This window comes from Triticum urartu, chromosome 1A (assembly GCF_056163025.1).
Source record: "Triticum urartu cultivar PI428250 chromosome 1A, HENAU_Tu73, whole genome shotgun sequence".
NCBI lineage: Eukaryota > Viridiplantae > Streptophyta > Magnoliopsida > Poales > Poaceae > Triticum > Triticum urartu.
The window spans coordinates 513,750,712-513,771,066 of record NC_141873.1 but is presented as its reverse complement, the minus strand read 5'-3'; the positions used below and the strand labels follow the sequence as shown (position 1 = coordinate 513,771,066).

Below are 20,355 nucleotides of genomic sequence, written 5' to 3'. Positions count from 1 at the left end.
TTCAAGGAATTTCAGAGTGAGGTTGAGAATCAACGTGACAGGAAAATCAAGTTCTTGCGATCAGATCGTGGGGGAGAATACTTGAGTCACGAATTTGGCACACACTTAAGAAAATGTGGAATAGTTTCACAACTCACGCCGCCTGGAACACCTCAGCGTAATGGTGTGTCCGAACATCGTAATCGCACTCTATTAGATATGGTGCGATCTATGATGTCTCTTACCGATTTACCGCTATCATTTTGGGGCTATGCTTTAGAGACTGCCGCATTCACTTTAAATATGGCTCCGTCGAGATCCGTTGAGACGACACCGTATGAATTATGGTTTGGGAAGAAACCTAAGCTATCGTTTCTAAAAGTTTGGGGATGCGATGCTTATGTCAAGAAACTTCAACCTGAAAAGCTCGAACCCAAGTCGGAAAAATGCGTCTTCATAGGATACCCTAAAGAAATTGTTGGGTATACCTTCTACCTCAGATCCGAAGGCAAGATCTTTGTTGCCAAGAATGGGTCCTTTCTAGAGAAAGAGTTTCTCTCGAAAGAAATAAGTGGGAGGAAGGTAGAACTTGATGAAGTATTACCTCTTGAACCGGTAAGTGGCGCAGCTCAAGAAAATGTTCCTGAGGTGCCTGCACTGACTAGAGAGGAAGTTGTTGATGATGATCATGAAACTTCAGATCAAGTTGCTACTGAACTTCATAGGTCCACAAGGACACGTTCCGCACCAGAGTGGTACGGCAACCCTGTCTTGGAAATCATGTTGTTAGACAACGGTGAACCTTCGAACTATGAAGAAGCGATGGCGGGCCCGGATTCCGACAAATGGCTGGAAGCCATGAAATCCGAGATGGGATCCATGTATGAAAACAAAGTATGGACTTTGACTGACTTGCCCGTTGATCGGCGAGCCATAGAAAATAAATGGATCTTTAAGAAGAAGACAGACGCGGATGGTAATGTGACCATCTATAAAGCTCGGCTTGTCGCTAAGGGTTATCGACAAGTTCAAGGGGTTGACTACGATGAGACTTTCTCACCCGTAGCGAAGCTGAAGTCTGTCCGAATCATGTTAGCAATTGCCGCATTCTATGATTATGAGATATGGCAAATGGACGTCAAAACGGCATTCCTTAATGGTTTCCTTAAGGAAGAATTGTATATGATGCAGCTGGAAGGTTTTGTCGATAATAAGAATGCTGACAAGGTGTGCAAGCTCCAATGCTTAATTTATGGGCTGGTGCAAGCATCTCGGAGTTGGAACATTCGCTTTGATGAGATGATCAAAGAGTTTGGGTTTATGCAGACTTATGGAGAAGCCTGCATTTACAAGAAAGTGAGTGGGAGCTTTGTAGCATTTCTCATATTGTATGTGGATGACATACTGTTGATGGGAAATGATATAGAATTCTTGGAAAGCATAAAGTCCTATTTGAACAAGTGTTTTTCAATGAAGGACCTTGGAGAAGCTGCTTATATATTAGGCATCAAGATCTATAGAGATAGATCGAGACGCCTCATTGGTCTTTCACAGAGTACGTACCTTGACAAGATATTGAAGAAGTTCAAAATGGATCAGTCAAAGAAGGGGTTCTTGCCTGTATTGCAAGGTACGAGATTGAGCTTGGCTCAATGCCCGACCACGGCAGAAGATAGAGAAAAGATGAGTATCGTCCCCTATGCCTCGGCCATAGGGTCTATCATGTATGCTATGCTGTGTACCAGACCTGATGTAAACCTTGCCATGAGTTCCGTAGGAAGGTACCAAAGTAATCCCGGCATGGAACACTGGACAGCGGTCAAAAATATCCTGAAGTACCTGAAAAGGTGTAACGCCCGGGTAATCAAGCTACAGTAATCCAACGATAATCATGCCACGTCACCCCGGTTACTATTGATAATCTACCGTTAGTCCAAAACCGAGTCAAATTCAAACATTAAAATAAAGTTAAATTATAAAAGTTTTCAAAATATTAAACTAAAATGTTCGGGCTGTGCCAAAAATGGCATAGGTAATTATAGTGCAGCAAACATATTTTATAGAATGTCTAAATGATTGAAAATGAAATAAAACAGAACATAAAATAAATAAGAGAAAGAAAACACAAAAAAAACAGAAAACAAAACCAAAAAAAAGAAAAAGAAAAGGAGAACCCCCCCCCTTGCCCCCTGGGCTTCGGCCCAGCAGGCCACAAGTCCCCCCCCACTGGGCCCCTTGGCCCAGTCGGCTCAGCCGACCACGCCGGCCCACCCCGCACCTCCCCAGGCCTATTAGGCCACCCACCCCCCCCCCACTAACCCTAACCCCCACCCAAAACCCCCACTTCCCCCCCCCCCACACCACCACTCCCTCTTCCCCCCTCCCGATCCAATCTGGATCGGGGCGAAGACCCCCACTTCCCCTCGCTACTCGCTCCCCTCCTCTCGGAGCGCCCGCGCCCGGAGACAGTCGCCGCCCGCCGGCGCCGAGCACCAACCTCCGTGCGCGCTCACCGTGGTCGCGTCCCTGTTGGTCGCCGTCGACCCCGCACCGCCCCGCCTCACCAGGACTATGCACTGCCACGCCCTTGCTCGCCTCGTCGCCGACGGTCGTGCGCCCCGGAGCTCTGCTCTGCCCCTGAACACCACCTCCGCCGTCGCAGTTCGCGCACCCCGCCCTCGGTTGTTGCCGCTGCGGCCTAGGGGCCTCGCCATGCCGCCCCCGCGCGCTGGTCGCCGCTCAGGCTTCGGCCACGCCCGCGGCGCCCGTCGTCGGGTTCGCCCGCACGCCCGAACCGCTCGGGCTGGTGCCCGACACCCGGCACCCGCAAAGCCCCTCTGGGCCAATGACAGGGGGCCCCACGCCCAGAACGATTCAAAAAAAAGAGAAAATAATAATAATAATAAAATTAATTAATTGATTAATTAATTAAGGGATTAATTAGGTTAATTAATTATAATTAGATTAATCTAATCACTAATTAACCTAATTAACTGTTAGTTAATTAAAACATAGTATGACGATCGGGACCCACCTGTCAGGTTGACCAAGTCAACTACTGACGTCATGCTGACGTCAGCAGACACTATTCTGGATAATGTTGATTAAATTAAATAAATAAATCCTAAAAATGATTTGAATCTTTTAAAATTAATATAAAATAAACCGTAGCTCGGATGGAAAAACTTTATACATGAAAGTTGCTCAGAACGACGAGACGAATTCGGATACGCAGCCCGTTCGTCCGCCACGTGTCCCTAGCATAGTGAACCTGCAACATTTCACCTCCGGTTCATCTGTCCGAAAACGTGAAACCCCCTTCCACACTCCTTGGCCGAAGTCGAGTCTAGACATTGCAAAAACTTTTACTAATTTGGTTGTGTGCCTTACGGGCCCACGTCTCCATCGGGTGGTACTAGGATCTTTTACTCCTCGACCTTTACTCTGGGACTCTGAACTCTCTTCTACTCGGGTTAAACGAATTTACTAACTCTGACACTAGGATCCCGTTACGACATTCACCCCAAAGTTGGATAAGCCCTAGTTATTCTTTAGAATTGTATTTTAACATTATCCACATTGTCATTTGACTCCTGTGAAAACATTTGTGTTTTCATATGGAACCCACGAGGCAGGTCGTGCGCCACACGACGGCCATTGGTGCCTCAGGATCACCTGTTGTGTTGGTTGAGATGATGACCTATCTGGGTTATCGCTGGCACCCTGAGTACACCGTCTATGAGGAGTATTAGGACTTCAACCAGGAGCAGTACCGTGCCATCGTCCACCTCTACTCTCGGGAGTATGACTCCACTACCGTGCTGCACACTGCTCATGGTGTTGGAGTGACCATCGACATGGCGGTCCACGATGCTGCTTATGCTGCTCTGACACGTCTTCGAGGAGAGTATCAGGAGTTGGATACCTCCCCCTTCAGGCACATTGCTATCCCATCCGATGTTGGTGCGGAGGGATACTACACCGCTGCCTACTCCACTGTCACCCGAGAGCCCTTCTACCATCAGAACCTGGTTCTGCATGCTGATGGGCTGGATAGAGCTAACCGAGCTCTTCGCCACGAGTTGTACACCACCCGTCAGCACCTGTATCGTGCTCTGACGCTGTTGCACCCCTCTGTCCGCTCTGGTGATCTGTCGCGTTCTGCGATCTACCCTGCCCGGACCGTGATGCCCCAGGGCGTCGGCTGGCCAGATGTGGGAGGCTACTCTCCTGCATTGGGCCCTCTCCTGCCACCTGCGCATCGGGTTCCGCACCAGAGTATCCATGGGCCCCAGGCTACTCGCGTGGAGGTCTTCCCTTCGCGTCACTACCAGCTGTCGGGCTACACCTACCTCCGCAGTACCGCATGGGACTAACGTAGACTTGCTTATTAGTGTTAGCTGCATTCGCCGCGAGCCTGTGTGCCGCCTATGATGTCTTAGCCTATGTACCGAACTCCGTGTAACAAACTCTATGCTGATCTCTTTTGTAAGATATGCCGACTACTATGTAGTATCTATCATGCTACGTTCGTTGTGCATGTTTCATCATGAATGATTCTTGTTTTTACAATTCCTCAATGCTGAACTACCCCTGTTAAATATTAGCAGGATGGTTAGACCAGGTGGTCGTGGTCGTGGTGGCAACGCCCCACCACCACCTGAGTACATGGCTGGGATGATGCAACAGTTTGAGCTGAATCGTCAGTTCATGGAGAATATTATGGCTCAGTTTCCTCGCCCCAATATGAACCAGCAGCCAACCCCAGTAACTCTGCAGGATTTCATGCGCCCGAACCCAACTATGTACCGCAGCTCAACTCAACCTCTGGATGCTGATGACTGGCTCCGAGACATCACCTATGAGATGGAGTCTGCTGATGTAGCCCCTGCCAGCTATGTCACCTTTGCTTCCTTCTTCCTGAAGGGACCCGCAGCTCAATGGTGGGACAGCCACAGGAGTACTCTGCCAGCTGGAACAATCATCACCTGGCCAGACTTCCAAGCTGCCTTCCGTGCTCGCTTCATCCCTCAGGGAGTTATGGACCGGAAGAAGCGTGAGTTCCGCAACCTCACCCAAGGCAACAAAACTGTGGAAGCTTATCAGCGGGAGTTTCTGGACTTGTCCCGCTATGCTGAAGAGGACATTGCAACTGATGCACGCAGACAGGAGAAGTTCCGGGATGGCCTTCAAGCTGACATCAAACTCGCACTTCTAGTGCATGACTTTGCTGATTTCTCCACTCTGGTGAACAAAGCCATCAATGTCGAAACTGTTCTGCAGGAATACCAGAGCTCTCACAAGCGCAGCCGTGACACGGGCTCATCTTCAGGCCCGTCCTCGCAGAAGCGCAAGATATGGATTCCCAACAGCATGTACCAGCCAAGTGCACCTGCCCCAAGGCAGTCCTATGCTGCACCTCGTCTGCCTACGGCTCCAACTAGGCAGCCAAGGCTTCCAGCTCCACCACCCCAAGCTCCTGTTCCTACTCCCGAGAATGGTTTGTGCTTCAGGTGTGGACAACCAGGGCACCGTGCTAGGGAATGCAACCAGAAACAGAATCAACTGGCCCTTCCAGCAACTGGCCGTGGAAGCAACCAGCCTCGCAACAACAGTGCCAAGTCTTATGGTCGTGTTCATGCCAACCATGTTGATCTCAATGAAGTTCTAGACCAGCCTGCTACCGTGATGGGTACACTCCTCGTAAATTCAGTACCAGCATCTGTTTTATTTGATACAGGAGCATCACATTCTTTCATATCAGCTGAGTTTGCATTCATGCATGGCATCAAATACGAAGAGATGAACACTGCGATTGTGGTACACACCCCTGCGGGCCAGTGTCAAACCTCTATGGTTAGTCACAACGTTCCCGTTGAAATTGAAGGACTGGAATTCCTTGCCTCCCCCATCGTACTAAAGTCCTGTAGCATCGACCTCATTCTGGGAATGGATTGGTTGAAAGCGCATACTGCTTCTATAGTTTGCGCCACTAAGGTCGTCCATCTGCTACACCCTTCTGGCGAAATAATAGCTTACCAAGCTCATCTAGTTCAGAACGCCGAGGCACGACTTTATGCCTTGAACGCGTTGAACGCTGCACCACTCGAGGGCATTGAAAACATTCCCGTCGTTCGTGAATTCCAAGATGTCTTCCCAGAAGAACTTCCAGGGATTCCCCTGTTAGAGCTGTCGAATTCATCATCGACTTGAAACCCGGCACCACCCCTATAGCTAAACGACCCTATAAGATGCCGCCGCATGAACTCATTGAGCTTAAGGAGGAAATCGACAAATCTCTTGTCAAAGGTTTCATTCGTCCAAGTTGCTCTCCTTGGGGAGCACCTTCTCTCTTTGTTAAGAAGAAGGATGGGACAAACCGATTAGTCCAAGACTACCGTCCTATAAACCAAGCTACCATTCAGAATAAATACCCTCTTCCTCGGATCAATGATCTTTATGATCAACTGGCTGGCTCATCAGTGTTCTCCAAACTCGACTTGAGGTTGGGTTACCACCAGATCCGTGTTCGGGAGGAGGACATCCCAAAAACCGCCTTCGTGACTCGGTATGGATCATACGAGTACAACGTCATGTCATTCGGCTTAACGAATGCTCCAGCCACCTTCTCTCGTCTGATGAACTATATATTCATGGATTACCTCGACAAGTTCGTCGTGGTTTATTTGGACGATATCCTCGTATTTTCCAAGAACAAGGAGGAACATGCTGAACATCTTCGTCTTGTGCTGGAAAAGCTTCGGGAGCATCAGCTGTATGCTAAGTATTCCAAGTGTGAATTCTGGCTCCCCGAAGTAACCTATCTTGGGCACGTCATCTCCAAAGATGGTATTGCCGTCAACCCTGAACGAGTTCAGGCTATACTCGATTGGACTCCTCCGAAGAATGTGAAGCAAGTCCGAAGTTTTCTCGGTCTCACCAGCTATTGCCATCGATTCGTCGAGAACTTCTCCAAGATTGCCAGGCCTCTGACTAATTTGTTGCATAAGGGTGTCAAGTTCGACTGGACAGACAAGTGTCAGGAAAGTTTCCAGGCGCTCAAAGACAAGTTGACTTCTGCCCCCGTACTTGCTCCACCTGATACTAAGAAGGACTTCGTCATTTACTGCGATGCTTCCCGTCAAGGATTAGGCTGTGTCCTAATGCAAGAGCGCAGAGTGATTGCTTATGCCTCTCGTCAACTGCGCCCTCACGAAGAAAACTACCCAGTTCACGACCTCGAGCTTGCTGCTGTCATTCATGCACTGAAGCAGTGGCGGCATTACCTTCTCGGTAATCGTTGCGAGATCTTCACCGACCATCAAAGTCTGAAGTATCTGTTTACCCAGCCAGATTTGAACCTACGCCAGCAAAGATGGATGGAGACTGTTGCAGACTTTGACGTGGGTATATCCTATACCCCCGGCAAGGCTAATGTAATGGCTGATGCCTTGAGCCGCAAGTCTTACTGCAACCACCTCCAGGTCCACAAAGTTCAGCCCTCGCTTACCGAAGAATTTAGAAGGCTGAACCTCCATATTGTTCCTCCGGGATCACTCGCTCCCCCTCCCGAAGATTTCCCCAAACGGAACCTCCATGTTGTTCCCAAGGGTTCTCTCAATACCCTGGTTGCGAAACCAGATCTTGTGGACACCATCAAATGGATACAGAAATGTGACGATGAAGTCCTCAAGATTAAGCGCGACCTAAAAAAAGGGAAGCCCTCATTCTTCACGATCGCCGACGATGGCGCCTTGTATTTCAAAGGCCGCCTAGTGGTACCATGTTCGAAGAAAAACCTGGATAAGACTAAAAGGGTTATGCAAGAAGCTCATGATACGCCTCTGTCCATCCATCCTGGTAGTACAAAGATGTATCAGGATATTCGTCAAAGATTCTGGTGGTCTAATATGAAGCAGGACATTGCTCGTTATGTTGCTGAGTGTGACATTTGTCGCCGAATCAAAGCAGAGCATCAAAGGCCTGCTGGAACTCTGCAACCTATCTCTATTCCTAAATGGAAATGGGACCATGTTGAGATGGACTTCGTCACTGGATTTCCCAAATCACAGAAAGGTAATGATGCTATTCTTGTCGTCATTGACCGGCTTTCCAAAGTTGCCCATTTCCTAGCGGTCAAAGAGACAATCACTGCTAGTCAGCTTGCTACTCTCTACATGGCCAGAATTGTTTCACTTCACGGAATCCCACTGGTTATCAGTTCAGACCGTGGCAGTTTATTCACTTCAAGATTCTGGGCAAGTTTCCAAGAAGCTATGGGGACTCACTTATCTTTCAGTACTGCGTTTCATCCGCAGTCACAAGGGCAAGTTGAACGTGTCAACCAAGTTCTCGAAGACATGCTTCGAGCTTGTGTAATCTCATTCGGCAAGAAATGGGAGGAATCTCTTCCATATGCCGAGTTCTCTTATAATAATAGCTATCAAGCTAGTCTGAAGATGTCTCCCTTCGAAGTGCTTTATGGACGAAAGTGTCGAACCCCTCTGAACTGGTCAGAAACTGGGGAGCGTCCACTCTTCGGTCCGGATATTATCCAACTGGTCAGAAACTGGGGAGCGTCCCCCACGCCGCCACTCCCTCTTCCCCCCTCCCGATCCAATCTGGATCGGGGCGAAGACCCCCACTTCCCCTCGCTACTCGCTCCCCTCCTCTCGGAGCGCCCGCGCCCGGAGACAGTCGCCGCCCGCCGGCGCCGAGCACCAACCTCCGGCCTCCTCCTCGCGTTTTCCTTCCGCCGCGCCTTCGTCCTCCTCCACGGCGTCGCCTCGCTGGACGCCCACCGCCACTCCATTGCCGAGCCCCGAAGTCACCCCGACGCCCGTCGCCACCACCACGTCGCTCGTCCCCGTCGCCCTCCTCACGCCCGCTGCCTAGTCCCTACTTCCCGCCGTGAGCAGCCGCCTTTTCCCCTCCTCCTCTGTGTCGCCTCGCGCGCACGCACACCGCCTCGCCGGTCACCGCCCCTTCCCCATGCTCGTCACGAAGCCTCCGCCACGGGCCTGCCCCTGTTGGTCGTGTCCGCGCCCGGTGCGTGGCCGCGCCCTGCGCCTCGCCTGCGGGCACGCTCGCGGCCTCCTTCCCGTGCGCGCTCACCGTGGTCGCGTCCCTGTTGGTCGCCGTCGACCCCGCACTGCCCCGCCTCACCAGGACTATGCACGACCACGCCCTTGCTTGCCTCGTCGCCGACGGTCGTGCGCCCCGGAGCTCTGCTCTGCCCCTGAACACCACCTCCGCCGTCGCAGTTCGCGCACCCCGCCCTCGGTTGTTGCCGCTGCGGCCTGGGGGCCTCGCCATGCCGCCCCCGCGCGCTGGTCGCCGCTCAGGCTTCGGCCACGCCCGCGGCGCCCGTCGTCGGGTTCACCCGCACGCCCGAACCGCTCGGGCTGGTGCCCGACACCCGGCACCCGCAAAGCCCCTCTGGGCCAATGACAGGGGGCCCCACGCCCAGAACGATTCAAAAAAAAGAGAAAATAATAATAATAATAAAATTAATTAATTGATTAATTAATTAAGGGATTAATTAGGTTAATTAATTATAATTAGATTAATCTAATCACTAATTAACCTAATTAACTGTTAGTTAATTAAAACAGAGTATGACGATCGGGACCCACCTGTCAGGTTGACCAAGTCAACTACTGACGTCATGCTGACGTCAGCAGACACTATTCTGGATAATGTTGATTAAATTAAATAAATAAATCCTAAAAATGATTTGAATCTTTTAAAATTAATATAAAATAAACCGTAGCTCGGATGGAAAAACTTTATACATGAAAGTTGCTCAGAACGACGAGACGAATTCGGATACGCAGCCCGTTCGTCCGCCACGTGTCCCTAGCATAGTGAACCTGCAACATTTCACCTCCGGTTCATCTGTCCGAAAACGCGAAACACCAGGGATATTTTCCCGGATGTTATCCCCCTTCACCGGTATCACCTAATACCGCGTTAGGGCACCCCTAGCACCGTTACTTGTCTTGTCATGCATCGTTATGCATCTGTTTGCATTATATTCATTGTTTCTTCCCCCCTCTTCTTCCGCTAGACACCGAGACCGACGCCGCTGCTACCCAGTCCGACTACGGAGTTGACGACCCCTCTCTCTTGCCAGAGCAACCAGGCAAGCCCCCCCTTTGATCACCAGATATCGCCTACTCTTCTCTATACTGCTTGCATTAGAGTAGTGTAGCATGTTACTGCTTCCCGTTAATCCTATACTGATGCATAGCCTGTCCTTGCTACTACTGTTGATACCTTTACCTGCAATCCTACTTGCTTAGTATAGGATGCTAGTATTTCCATCTGTGGCCCTACATCCTTGTCCGTCTGCCATGCTATACTATCGGGCCGTGATCACTCGGGAGTTGATCACGGGTATATACTATATACTTTATACATGATACATGTGGTGACTAAAGACGGGTCGGCTTGAGGAGCACCCGCGAGTGGAGTTTTGAGGCGGAGCGGCAGGGCAGGTTCCGACCACCTAGGAGAGAGGTGGGCCTGGCCCTGGTCGGCGTTCGCGGATACTTAACACGCTTAACGAGATCTGGGTATTTGATCTAAGTCTGGCCAATTGGTCTATACGCACTAACCATCTACGCGGGAGTAGTTATGGGTATCCCGGCGTCGTGGTATCAGCCGAAGCCTTCGTGACGTCAGCGACTGAGTGGCACGCGCCGGATTGGACTGGAAGGCCACTAGGCTAGGTCTGCTTTCGGCCGCGTTCGCAACATGCAGGTGTGCTAAGGGCGATGGGCCCAGACCCCTGTGCGCTTAGGTTTAGACCGGCGTGCTGACCTCTCTGTTGTGCCTAGGTGGGGCTGCGACGTGTTGATCTTCCGAGGCCGGGCATGACCCAGGAAAGTGTGTCCGGCCAAATGGGATCGAGCGTGTTGGGGTATGTGGTGCACCCCTGCAGGGAAGTTAATCTATTCGAATAGCCGTGATCTTCGGTAACAGGACGATTTGGAGTTGTACCTTGACCTTATGACAACTAGAACCGGATACTTAATAAAACACACCCTTCCAAGTGCCAGATACAACCGGTGATCGCTCTCTCACAGGACGACGAGGGGAGGATCATCGGTTAGGATTATGCTATGCGATGCTACTTGGAGGACTTCAGTCTACTCTCTTCTACATGCTGCAAGACGGAGGCTGCCAGAAGCGTAGTCTTCGAAAGGACTAGCTATCCCCCTTATCCCGGCTTTCTGCAGTTCAGTCCACATATGATACCCTTATTCCATTTGATACCAATGCATACATATGTAGTATAGCTCCTTGCTTGCATGAGTACTCACGGTTGCTTTCTCCCTCTTTTCCCCCTATCCCTTCTACCTGGTTGTCGCAACCAGATGTTGGATCCCAGGAGCCAGACGCCACCTTCGACGACGACTCCTACTACACCGGAGGTGCCTACTAGTACGTGCTGCCCGCTGACGACGACCAGGAGTAGTTTAGGAGGATCCCAGGCAGGAGGCCTGCGCCTCTTTCGATCTGTATCCCAGTTTGTGCTAGCCTTCTTAAGGAAAACTTGTTTAACTTATGTCTGTACTCAGATATTGTTGCTTCCGCTGACTCGTCTATGATCGAGCTCTTGTATTCGAGCCCTCGAGGCCCCTGGCTTGTAATATGATGCTTGTATGACTTATTTTATTTGTAGAGTTGTGTTGTGATATCTTCCCGTGAGTCCTTGATCTTGATCGTGCACGTTTGCGTGTATGATTAGTGTACGATTAAATCGGGGGCGTCACAAAAGGACTAAGGAAATGTTTCTCGTTTATGAAGGTGATGAAGAGCTCGTCGTAAAGGGTTTCGTCGATGCTAGCTTCGACACAGATCTGGATGACTCTAAGTCACAAACCGGATACGTGTATATTTTGAATGGTGGGGCAGTAAGCTGGTGCAGTTGCAAGCAAAGCGTTGTGGCAGGATCTACATGTGAAGCGGAGTACATGGCAGCCTCGGAGGCAGCACACGAAGCAGTCTGGGTGAAGGAGTTCATTACCGACCTAGGAGTCGTACCCAATGCGTCGGGCCCGATGACTCTCTTCTGTGACAACACTGGAGCTATTGCCCTTGCCAAGGAGCCCAGGTTTCACAGGAAGACCAGGCATATCAAGCGTCGCTTCAACTCCATTCATGAAAGTGTTCAAAATGGAGACATAGAGATTTGTAAAGTACATACGGACCTGAATGTAGCAGATCCGTTGACTAAACCTCTCCCTAGAGAAAAACATGATCAACACCAGAATTCCATGGGTGTTCGATTCATCACAATGTAACTAGATGATTGACTCTAGTGCAAGTAGGAGACTGTTGGAAATATGCCCTAGAGGCAATAATAAAATGATTATTATATTTCCTTGTTCATGATAATTGTCTATTATTCATGCTATAATTATATTATCCGGAAATCGTAATACATGTGTGAATACATAGACCACAGTGTGTCCCTAGTGAGCCTCTAGTTAACTAGCTCGTTGATCAACAGATAGTCATGGTTTCCTGGCTATGGACATGGGGATGTCATTGATAACGGGATCACATCATTAGGAGAATGATGTGATGGACTAGACCCAAACCTAAGCATAGCACAAAGATTGTGTAGTTCGTTTGCTGTAGCTTTTCTGGATGTCAAGTATCATTTCCTTAGACCATGAGATTGTGCAATTCCCGGATACCGTAGGAGTGCCTTGGGTGTGCCAAACGTCACAACGTAACTGGGTGACTATAAAGGTGCACTACGGGTATCTCCGAAAGTGTCTGTTGGGTTGGCACAAATCGAGACTGGGATTTGTCACTCCGTATGACGGAGAGGTATCTCTGGGCCCACTCGGTAATGCATCATCATAAAGAGCTCAATGTGATCAAGTGGTTGATCACGGGATCATGCATTACAGTACGAGTAAAGTGACTTGCCGGTAACGAGACTGAACAAGGTATTGGGATACCGACGATCGAGTCTTGGGCAAGTAACGTACCGATTGACAAAGGGGATTGAGTACGGGATTGATTAGGTCCTCGACATCGTGGTTCATCCGATGAGATCATCGAGGAGCATGTGGGAGCCAACATGGGTATCCAGATCCTGCTGTTGGTTATTGACCGGAGAGTCGTCTCGGTCATGTCTGCTTGTCTCCCGAACCCGTAGGGTCTACACACTTAAGGTTCGGTGACGCTAGGGTTGTATAGATATGAGTATGCAGTAATCCGAAAGTTGTTCGGAGTCCCGGATGAGATCCTGGACGTCACGAGGAGTTCCGGAATTGTCCAGAGGTGAATAATTATATATAGGAAGTGTAGTTTCGGCCATCAGGAAAGTTTCGGGGTCACCGGTATTGTATCGGGACCACCGGATGGGTCCTGGGGGTCCACCGGGTGGGGCCACCCATCGCGGAGGGCCCCATGGGCTGAAGTGGGGAGGGGAACCAGCCCATAGTGGGCTGGTGCGCCCCCCCTCCTTGGGCCCCCCATGCGCCTAGGGTTGGGAACCCTAGGGGAGGGGGCGCCTCCACTTGCCTTGGGGGGTACTCCACCCCCTTGGCCGCCGCCCCCCTAGGAGATCCCATCTCCTAGGGCCGGTGCACCCCCCTAGGGGGCCTATATAAAGGAGGGGGGAGGGAGGGCAGCAACACCTCAAGCCTTGGCGCCTCCCTCTCCCCTGCTACACCTCTCCCTCTCTCAGAAGCTCGGCGAAGCCCTGCTGCGATCACTGCTGCATCCACCACCACGCCGTCGTGCTGTTGGATCTTCATCAACCTCTCCTTCCCCCCTTGCTGGATCAAGAAGGAGGAGACGTCATCCGCTCCGTACGTGTGTTGAACGCGGAGGTGCCGTCTGTTCGTCACTTGGTCATCGGTGATTTGGATCACGGCGAGTACGACTCCATCATCCCCGTTCTCTTGAACGCTTCCACGCACGATCTACAAGGGTATGTAGATGCACTCTCCTCTCGTTGCTAGTTGACTCCATAGATTGATCTTGGTGAAACGTAGGAAAAAATTTTGTTTTCTGCTACGATCTCCAACAGGGGCCCCACAGGCGGGCTATCTTCCCGGCAGTGCTACACCACCCGTTTTGCCAGGTTCACATCGATCTTTCCCCTTTTCTCATTTCCCTTTGTAAATCCCTAGCCCTCCCTCTCTATTTGCGCCTCCAAATCTCGACGGCGAAAGCATGACAGCGAGTTGGGCGTCGGGCGGCGGCGGCTGCGGTGAGAAGAGCGGTGGTGACCGCAAGTTAGGTCGAACCCTGGGTCCTGCAAGCATGTGGGCCGGATTCAGTGGCACAGGAGGCAGCGGCGGCGGATCTAGTGGAACAGGGGACGGGGGTTTCGTTGGCGGCGGCGGGCCGGGAGAACCCACGGCTAGGGTTTCTTCAGTGCTACAGTTTGGTGGCAAAAAGGTAAGTTCTTTACCGTTGTTCTTTACATCCCAGCATTATCGCCCATAATTCATCACCTGTGGCCATGACAAGCTCCATCTATGTGGTCATCAGGAAACTCCTAGTGGCCGTGTATGCATAGATGCAGACAATTTTGGCAGCGCACTCGGGGGATGTGTGTTTCAGGTTAGTCTACTGAGCATGATCTTCAAACTAGTACTGCTATTGCGGTCAAGCTGCAAAAAAGTTCAGTGTTTAACGCTTGCAGCGACAAGTTCAGTTATAAAATGACTTGAATTGCTCATGATTTATTTAGGATGATATCACTTCTGAGTATGTTGAATGGGTTGATGGGGAGTGGGATAGCAAAGCAAAGTCAGTCATTAAGTATCTTGCCATGAAGAACAAGAAACTGGAGACTAAGATTACAGAATATGAAGCTGAAATTAAAAGGAATGAGAAAGAAAAGAGGGCAATGGTTAAGATGCACAAGGAGATATTGCTCTATAGGGATAGGATTTTAGGATTTGGAGGTCTTCTGTATCTTGGCCTGCTTGCCATTATGATTGCTGTCATAGTTAGCAAGTAGATTGTTCATAAAGTTATTGACATCATTGTAATTGACATGATGAAATGATGCTGAATTATTTGCTATTCAGTTTATGGGCAAAGTGTAACAAAGATTGCAGCATAAATAACATGGGGCCATCATGATTGGTAGACAGTGCACTTTTGGTATGTTCTATATTTGGCAGACAATGCACTTTTGGCATGTCCTGTATTTGACAGACAATGCACTTTTGGCATGTTCTATATTTGGTATGTGATGCACATGGGCACATCACCTAGCAACACTACTAATTTATGTAGCAGACTAGTTCATTGTCTTGTTGCAACATAGGAGCAACATCTAGCAGCTTCCATGCAACACTGAAGCAAAGTAACAATACATATTCAATAATCAGAAATTTAACTGAACTTGGCACTTCGGGTGAGCAGTAGATATTCAGTTCTTCAGCCACAAAGAACCCGATCAAACCGTATCGATTGCATAACTTATACGCTTACATATAAAAGCATACCTAACCAACATCAAACCCAAAATAATGTTAACTTATATGCTGAAACATATAACAGCATACCTAACTTAAGATAATCAGCAGTTTCCTCCTCCTTCAGCAACTGTGCCCATCTTCACTTCTTCGGAAATTTGAGGCGGCGTGAGCGGCGCACCACACACGGAGAAGCCTTCTTCTTGACCACCGTTGTGTTGGACAGCTGCGCCACCTGATCCTGAGCCACCTCCTCTTCTTCCACCTTCACTATGTCAGGGAGGAGGGGAAGGAGCTCGATGTCGATGGGCATTGTCTTGCCACCCTCGACGGCGACCGGCGCTACCATCTGCACATCGTCCTCCTTGCCCTCCTCATGGTCATCAGGGATGACCAGTACCTCCTCCACGTCGTCCTCCACGACGTCAGAGCCCAACGGCAGCACTGGCTTCGACACATGGCGGACCTGGTAGTCCGGGCTGACGGGCACAGGGACAGCGAGCTCGACATCGACGCGGTCCGCCCTCGACGCAACGCGTTCTGAATCTGGCCACAGCGTCATGGTGGTGGAGCGGTAAATCCACCACCTTGCGCGCTGAACAGGGGAGTCGCTCAGCATGGCCTCTCGCATTGCCCACACGAGTAGGACAGCCGGCGGGACGCCGCGGCCGTAGGCGAAGGCGCGCTTCCTTTCGGCGTCGGTGAGGACTTTGACGAGGCCACGCGCGTGGTTGACCAACATCTCTGTGCTGGGGAACCAGCCGCACACCTCCGTCAACTGCGCGCGCCACCCCTCGTCATCGCCGGCGAGGTCCATCATCGCTCTCTGCCAGCCGAGGCTTCTCTCCATGGAGGCGGCTGCAGCGGTCGCCGGCGAGGGTATTCTCGATCTACTGTAGGTGGGGATAAGAGGGGAGTTCGAACCGGCGCCCGTGGGAGGTGGGTGAGTGTGTGGTGGGGAGGAGAGTGGTACAGTTACTTATTTAATGGCATTTAGGACGTGGGCAGGGGAAATGTACAATAATATTCTTTCTACCTCCCGCCCCGGTCATTACATAGTAAAGAATTTTTTTGATTTTTTTTACAGGGAAACAACTTACTTTATTTAAACAAAGACTGGGATCTCGTCTGCTAATACACTAACGATACAATTAGGGGGGCCAAAGCCTCCAAACCAAAGAAACACAAGCGCCTACAGCTACCTTAGCCAAAGTATGAGCCGGCCGATTAACACAGTAAATAATTGAAGCAAGTGTTCTACTCTTGTTCCTTCTCCACTTTTCTGCACCTGATAGAAGACAAGCTAAGTTAATGAATGATACAAACTTTAATAATCCACAATGCATACTAACACTTACTTCTGATTTAGTTTGCATTTCTTGCTACGTCTAGTGTGTCCTACCAATTTGCAAGCGCCGCACCGGGTTTTCAACTCATCAAAAGAGAGTGGTCTACCATTTTTCGAGACAGGGCGGCTCTCATCTTCCTTTGTTGCACCTTTGCTTGACACTTTCATAGGATCTTTAACCTCAATCATGTTGCCTTCACCATCGTCCACATATTCAACTGCACACTTACTGATGTCATTTGTTTGCTTCAACAAATTTTCCTGTAGCAGATCATACTCATGACTCTTAGCTATCACAGCCTTCAAACTCTCCTGTAACTGATCCCACAAAGCAGGGTGTTTGCATGCCGCATGCATAGCTTCAGACGCTAACACACTGACCTGGCTATATTTCATTCTTTCCCCGGCCCCATTCCAACCAAATCCCAACAGATCGATTGTGCGCCTCGCGGGCAGTCCCAACCTTGCTTCTTTCGTGAACCGAATAAGAACTAAACACTTTGGTATTTCAGATATGTTCAAGTGCTTCAGTACATGGAATATGTGCTTGCAAGGTAGACCCTTTCGAATCATTCTTCTACAGCTGCACCTTATAGTTTCTACGGAATTTACTGGTGTATACTCCACCCAAAAACGGCGCTTCCAGTTATTCTTCCAGGCCACGATGTACTGCTGTGATCCGTCTCCCAGCTTAATTTCTACAATCTCCATGCCGTCAATTTTTCTAAGATCATCCTGCAACATATAGAAGTTTGCTGGAGTGAAGACGTGAGAAGCAGCTATCTCAAGTTCCCTCGAGCTAGTAACTGGCACCGGTAAACTCTATGAGGCCGTGCAGTCATCTCGCACCTCGTTTTCACGGATATGCACAACGGCGTTCTCATAGTGCAAAATCATATCCACCAGGGTCATTTCACCGTCTAGGTGGAGGTGAAGGCATGAGTTCGGGCTTTCACTCCGCTGGTTGCTTTTCATGCCAAGCCAAAACCCCTCTGTTAGATATGCCGCGGCCCACAGTCTCCTCTTCTTATACATCCGCCTCAACCATGTTACAGTTTTTTCTGACTGCCATTTTTTGGAAAATGCGTGCCATCTCTCCTCAAACGTTGCCGTGGACGTGCTGTAGTACAGAAGAGTTCGGAACTCCTTCAAGGACTTGTGACTGAGGTGAATCTTCATATTTTTCTCTATGTGCCACGTACATATACGGTGCCACACGTCTGGCAAGACTTTGCGAATTGCCTTGATCATCGCAGCGTCGGCGTCTGTGATAACACTCTTAGGCATGTTTTGACACATGGACCTCAAAAAAGTCTGCAGAAGCCACACATATGTCTCCTCAGTCTCGTCCGAAACTATGGCACAACCAAAAACAGTGGTCTTCCGGTGATTATTAAGACCAACAAAAGGTATGAATGGCATACCATAGCGGTTCATCTTGTACGTGTTGTCAAATACAAGCACGTCGCCGAAGTCCTCATAGTCATGACGAGACTGGGAGTCGCACCAGAACATCCTATTCAAATGTCCTTCCTTATCTAGCCTGTACTCGAAAAAGAAGCTAGGATCCCTCTGTTTCCTACTGGCCATGATGCTTATGGTTGTGGCAGCATCACCTTTTGAAAGCAGCTTCCTCTTCTCCTTGGCGCAAAGGTTGTTTATTTCATGCCTGGTAAAACCAACACCGCCGTACCATACATGCTTGCTGATGAAGCAATCCATCATGTCGTGAATTCTAATCCCTGCAGCTCCCATGGACATTATCTCATGCTTCTGGTACTCTTTGATTTTTCTGTGGGACCAAAGAAAAGGTACCTCGTCCGGTCCTGCCAACATATGGCTATGCTTGTCCTCAAAACTTTCAACATACCAAACCCCACGCTTTTGGTCAAGCTTGACGGTCAGGTGCACTTTGCAAAAGCAGCGTGTCTCGGCTCTGAGCCTACGGCTGTGTCCTTCCTCGGTTAGCAACTTGCTGTCACGTTTCCCTTGTCTTGAACCAACAAACCGCCTATAACGCATATGACGTGACTCTGTTTTGCTATACCTGACCTTATTCTTTCTAATGCTGAAACCATTATCTCTAGCATAGCTGTTGTAGAAATCATACGCAGCATCGTGAGACGTAAAGGTCATTTCCATTATCTGCATGAACATATCCCTCTTATCATCTGCACTGGTAGTATCTTGGACATTCTTTGCACCATCATCTTGTGTCACCTACACAATCAAACCACAGCCATGAAAACAGATTTCTATGGTTTAACATTACTTACTTCCATAGAACATTGATTACACACATACCTCACTCATGATGACCGACGACTCGGACTCCCCAGAACCAGGTGCATCTAACGATTCGTCGTTAAGGCCTGTCTCCGCGTCGGATTCACCGTAATAGTCGTACGCATTATGACATTCGGAAATGAACTGAAAAATACAACACAAATACATAATTACTTATCATATAATATTCCAGAAGAAATTCAATTTGCATTCCAACAAAAAATTTCACTTACGTACCTGACTAATGTAATCTTCATTCGAGAGCTCCGAGTTGTTTTCCTGATCATCATCAAGCTCATCGATCTATAAATTTTCAACACAAAGATTTAATGTTGTCAGATGCCACCAAAAAATTACAACATGGCAATGCCACTCACATTAAGATCGTCCCATTCGTTCCTATTCTCTGACCGATCTTCACGATCTGAATTTTCATCATCTGACCAATCTTCTATCCAGTCTTTCATCAGTTCTCCAAACTCCATGTCTACCATGGTATCAGTTAACTCCTCGTCCGCCATTTCCTACAACCAATATTATGTATCATCACATGTGCAAACATTATCAATGATGATATATAAAACACATAGCATACGATCACGGATGTTATGTAAACAACCGCAACCGAGGTTGTTCAGATCTGCCAAACTTAGCAAGGAAGATGGCCACGGCACCCGTCGTGATCACTTTCAATCGCGAGGAATTGCACGATCTCAAAACCTAGCTAGATCTGTGATTACCTCTGTCGCCGGATACCTAGGTTAGCCGCCACATCAAATAACGATACTGGTGGTGCGCACAGCCGACGGCAACCGACGCTACGTGAACCCAGATCACGAGGCGCAGCACTACCGGAACAAGATCCACGATCGCATGCGCCGCCGGGTAGCTAGGTTACCCGCTCCGCTAGGTTAACCACTGCCACTGGCGCGGCGGCAGTTCGTTCGATGTTGCCGCGAGCGAGACTAGAGGGGGGACGCGGGATGCGGTACCTGTGCGCGATCGTTGGAGATTCACGACGTTGTCGCGCCCGCTGTCCGACGAGATCGCCGGCGATGAGATAGCCGCCGGTGGAGATCTACTACGTGACTTATGGAGTTGCGTCAATGCTCGCGAGATTGATGGAGCTGCTCGCATGAATGATTGGATTCGGCAGGTCTTACGTGGACGTGGGGTCGTGCGATGTTTTTTTTTCGAACCAGGGTACTGTACGTATACGGTCTGGGTTATACAGGGCTAGACAGGGCTTGGATCTAGGCTGCGGCTGGCCAGGAAAAA

General features: G+C 49.6%; 2 protein-coding genes across 2 annotated transcripts; both read right to left on the bottom strand.

Moving 5' to 3' along the window:
- Positions 1–16,797: 16,797 nt before the first annotated feature.
- On the bottom strand, positions 16,798–17,550 carry LOC147992094 (uncharacterized). The gene has a single exon (XM_087538922.1). The coding sequence runs from the start codon at positions 17,533–17,535 to the stop codon at positions 16,798–16,800; it is 738 nt and encodes a 245-aa protein (XP_087395048.1). The 5' UTR covers positions 17,536–17,550.
- Positions 17,551–17,613: 63 nt separating this feature from the next.
- Positions 17,614–19,598, bottom strand: LOC125533013 (protein FAR1-RELATED SEQUENCE 5-like). Its single transcript, XM_087538921.1, has 4 exons — positions 19,455–19,598; positions 19,315–19,380; positions 19,096–19,221; positions 17,614–19,011 (listed from the first exon to the last, which is right to left on the bottom strand). Exons 1-4 carry the CDS (start codon positions 19,596–19,598, stop codon positions 17,614–17,616), a joined length of 1,734 nt encoding a protein of 577 aa, XP_087395047.1.
- Between the last annotated feature and the right edge of the window lie 757 nt (positions 19,599–20,355).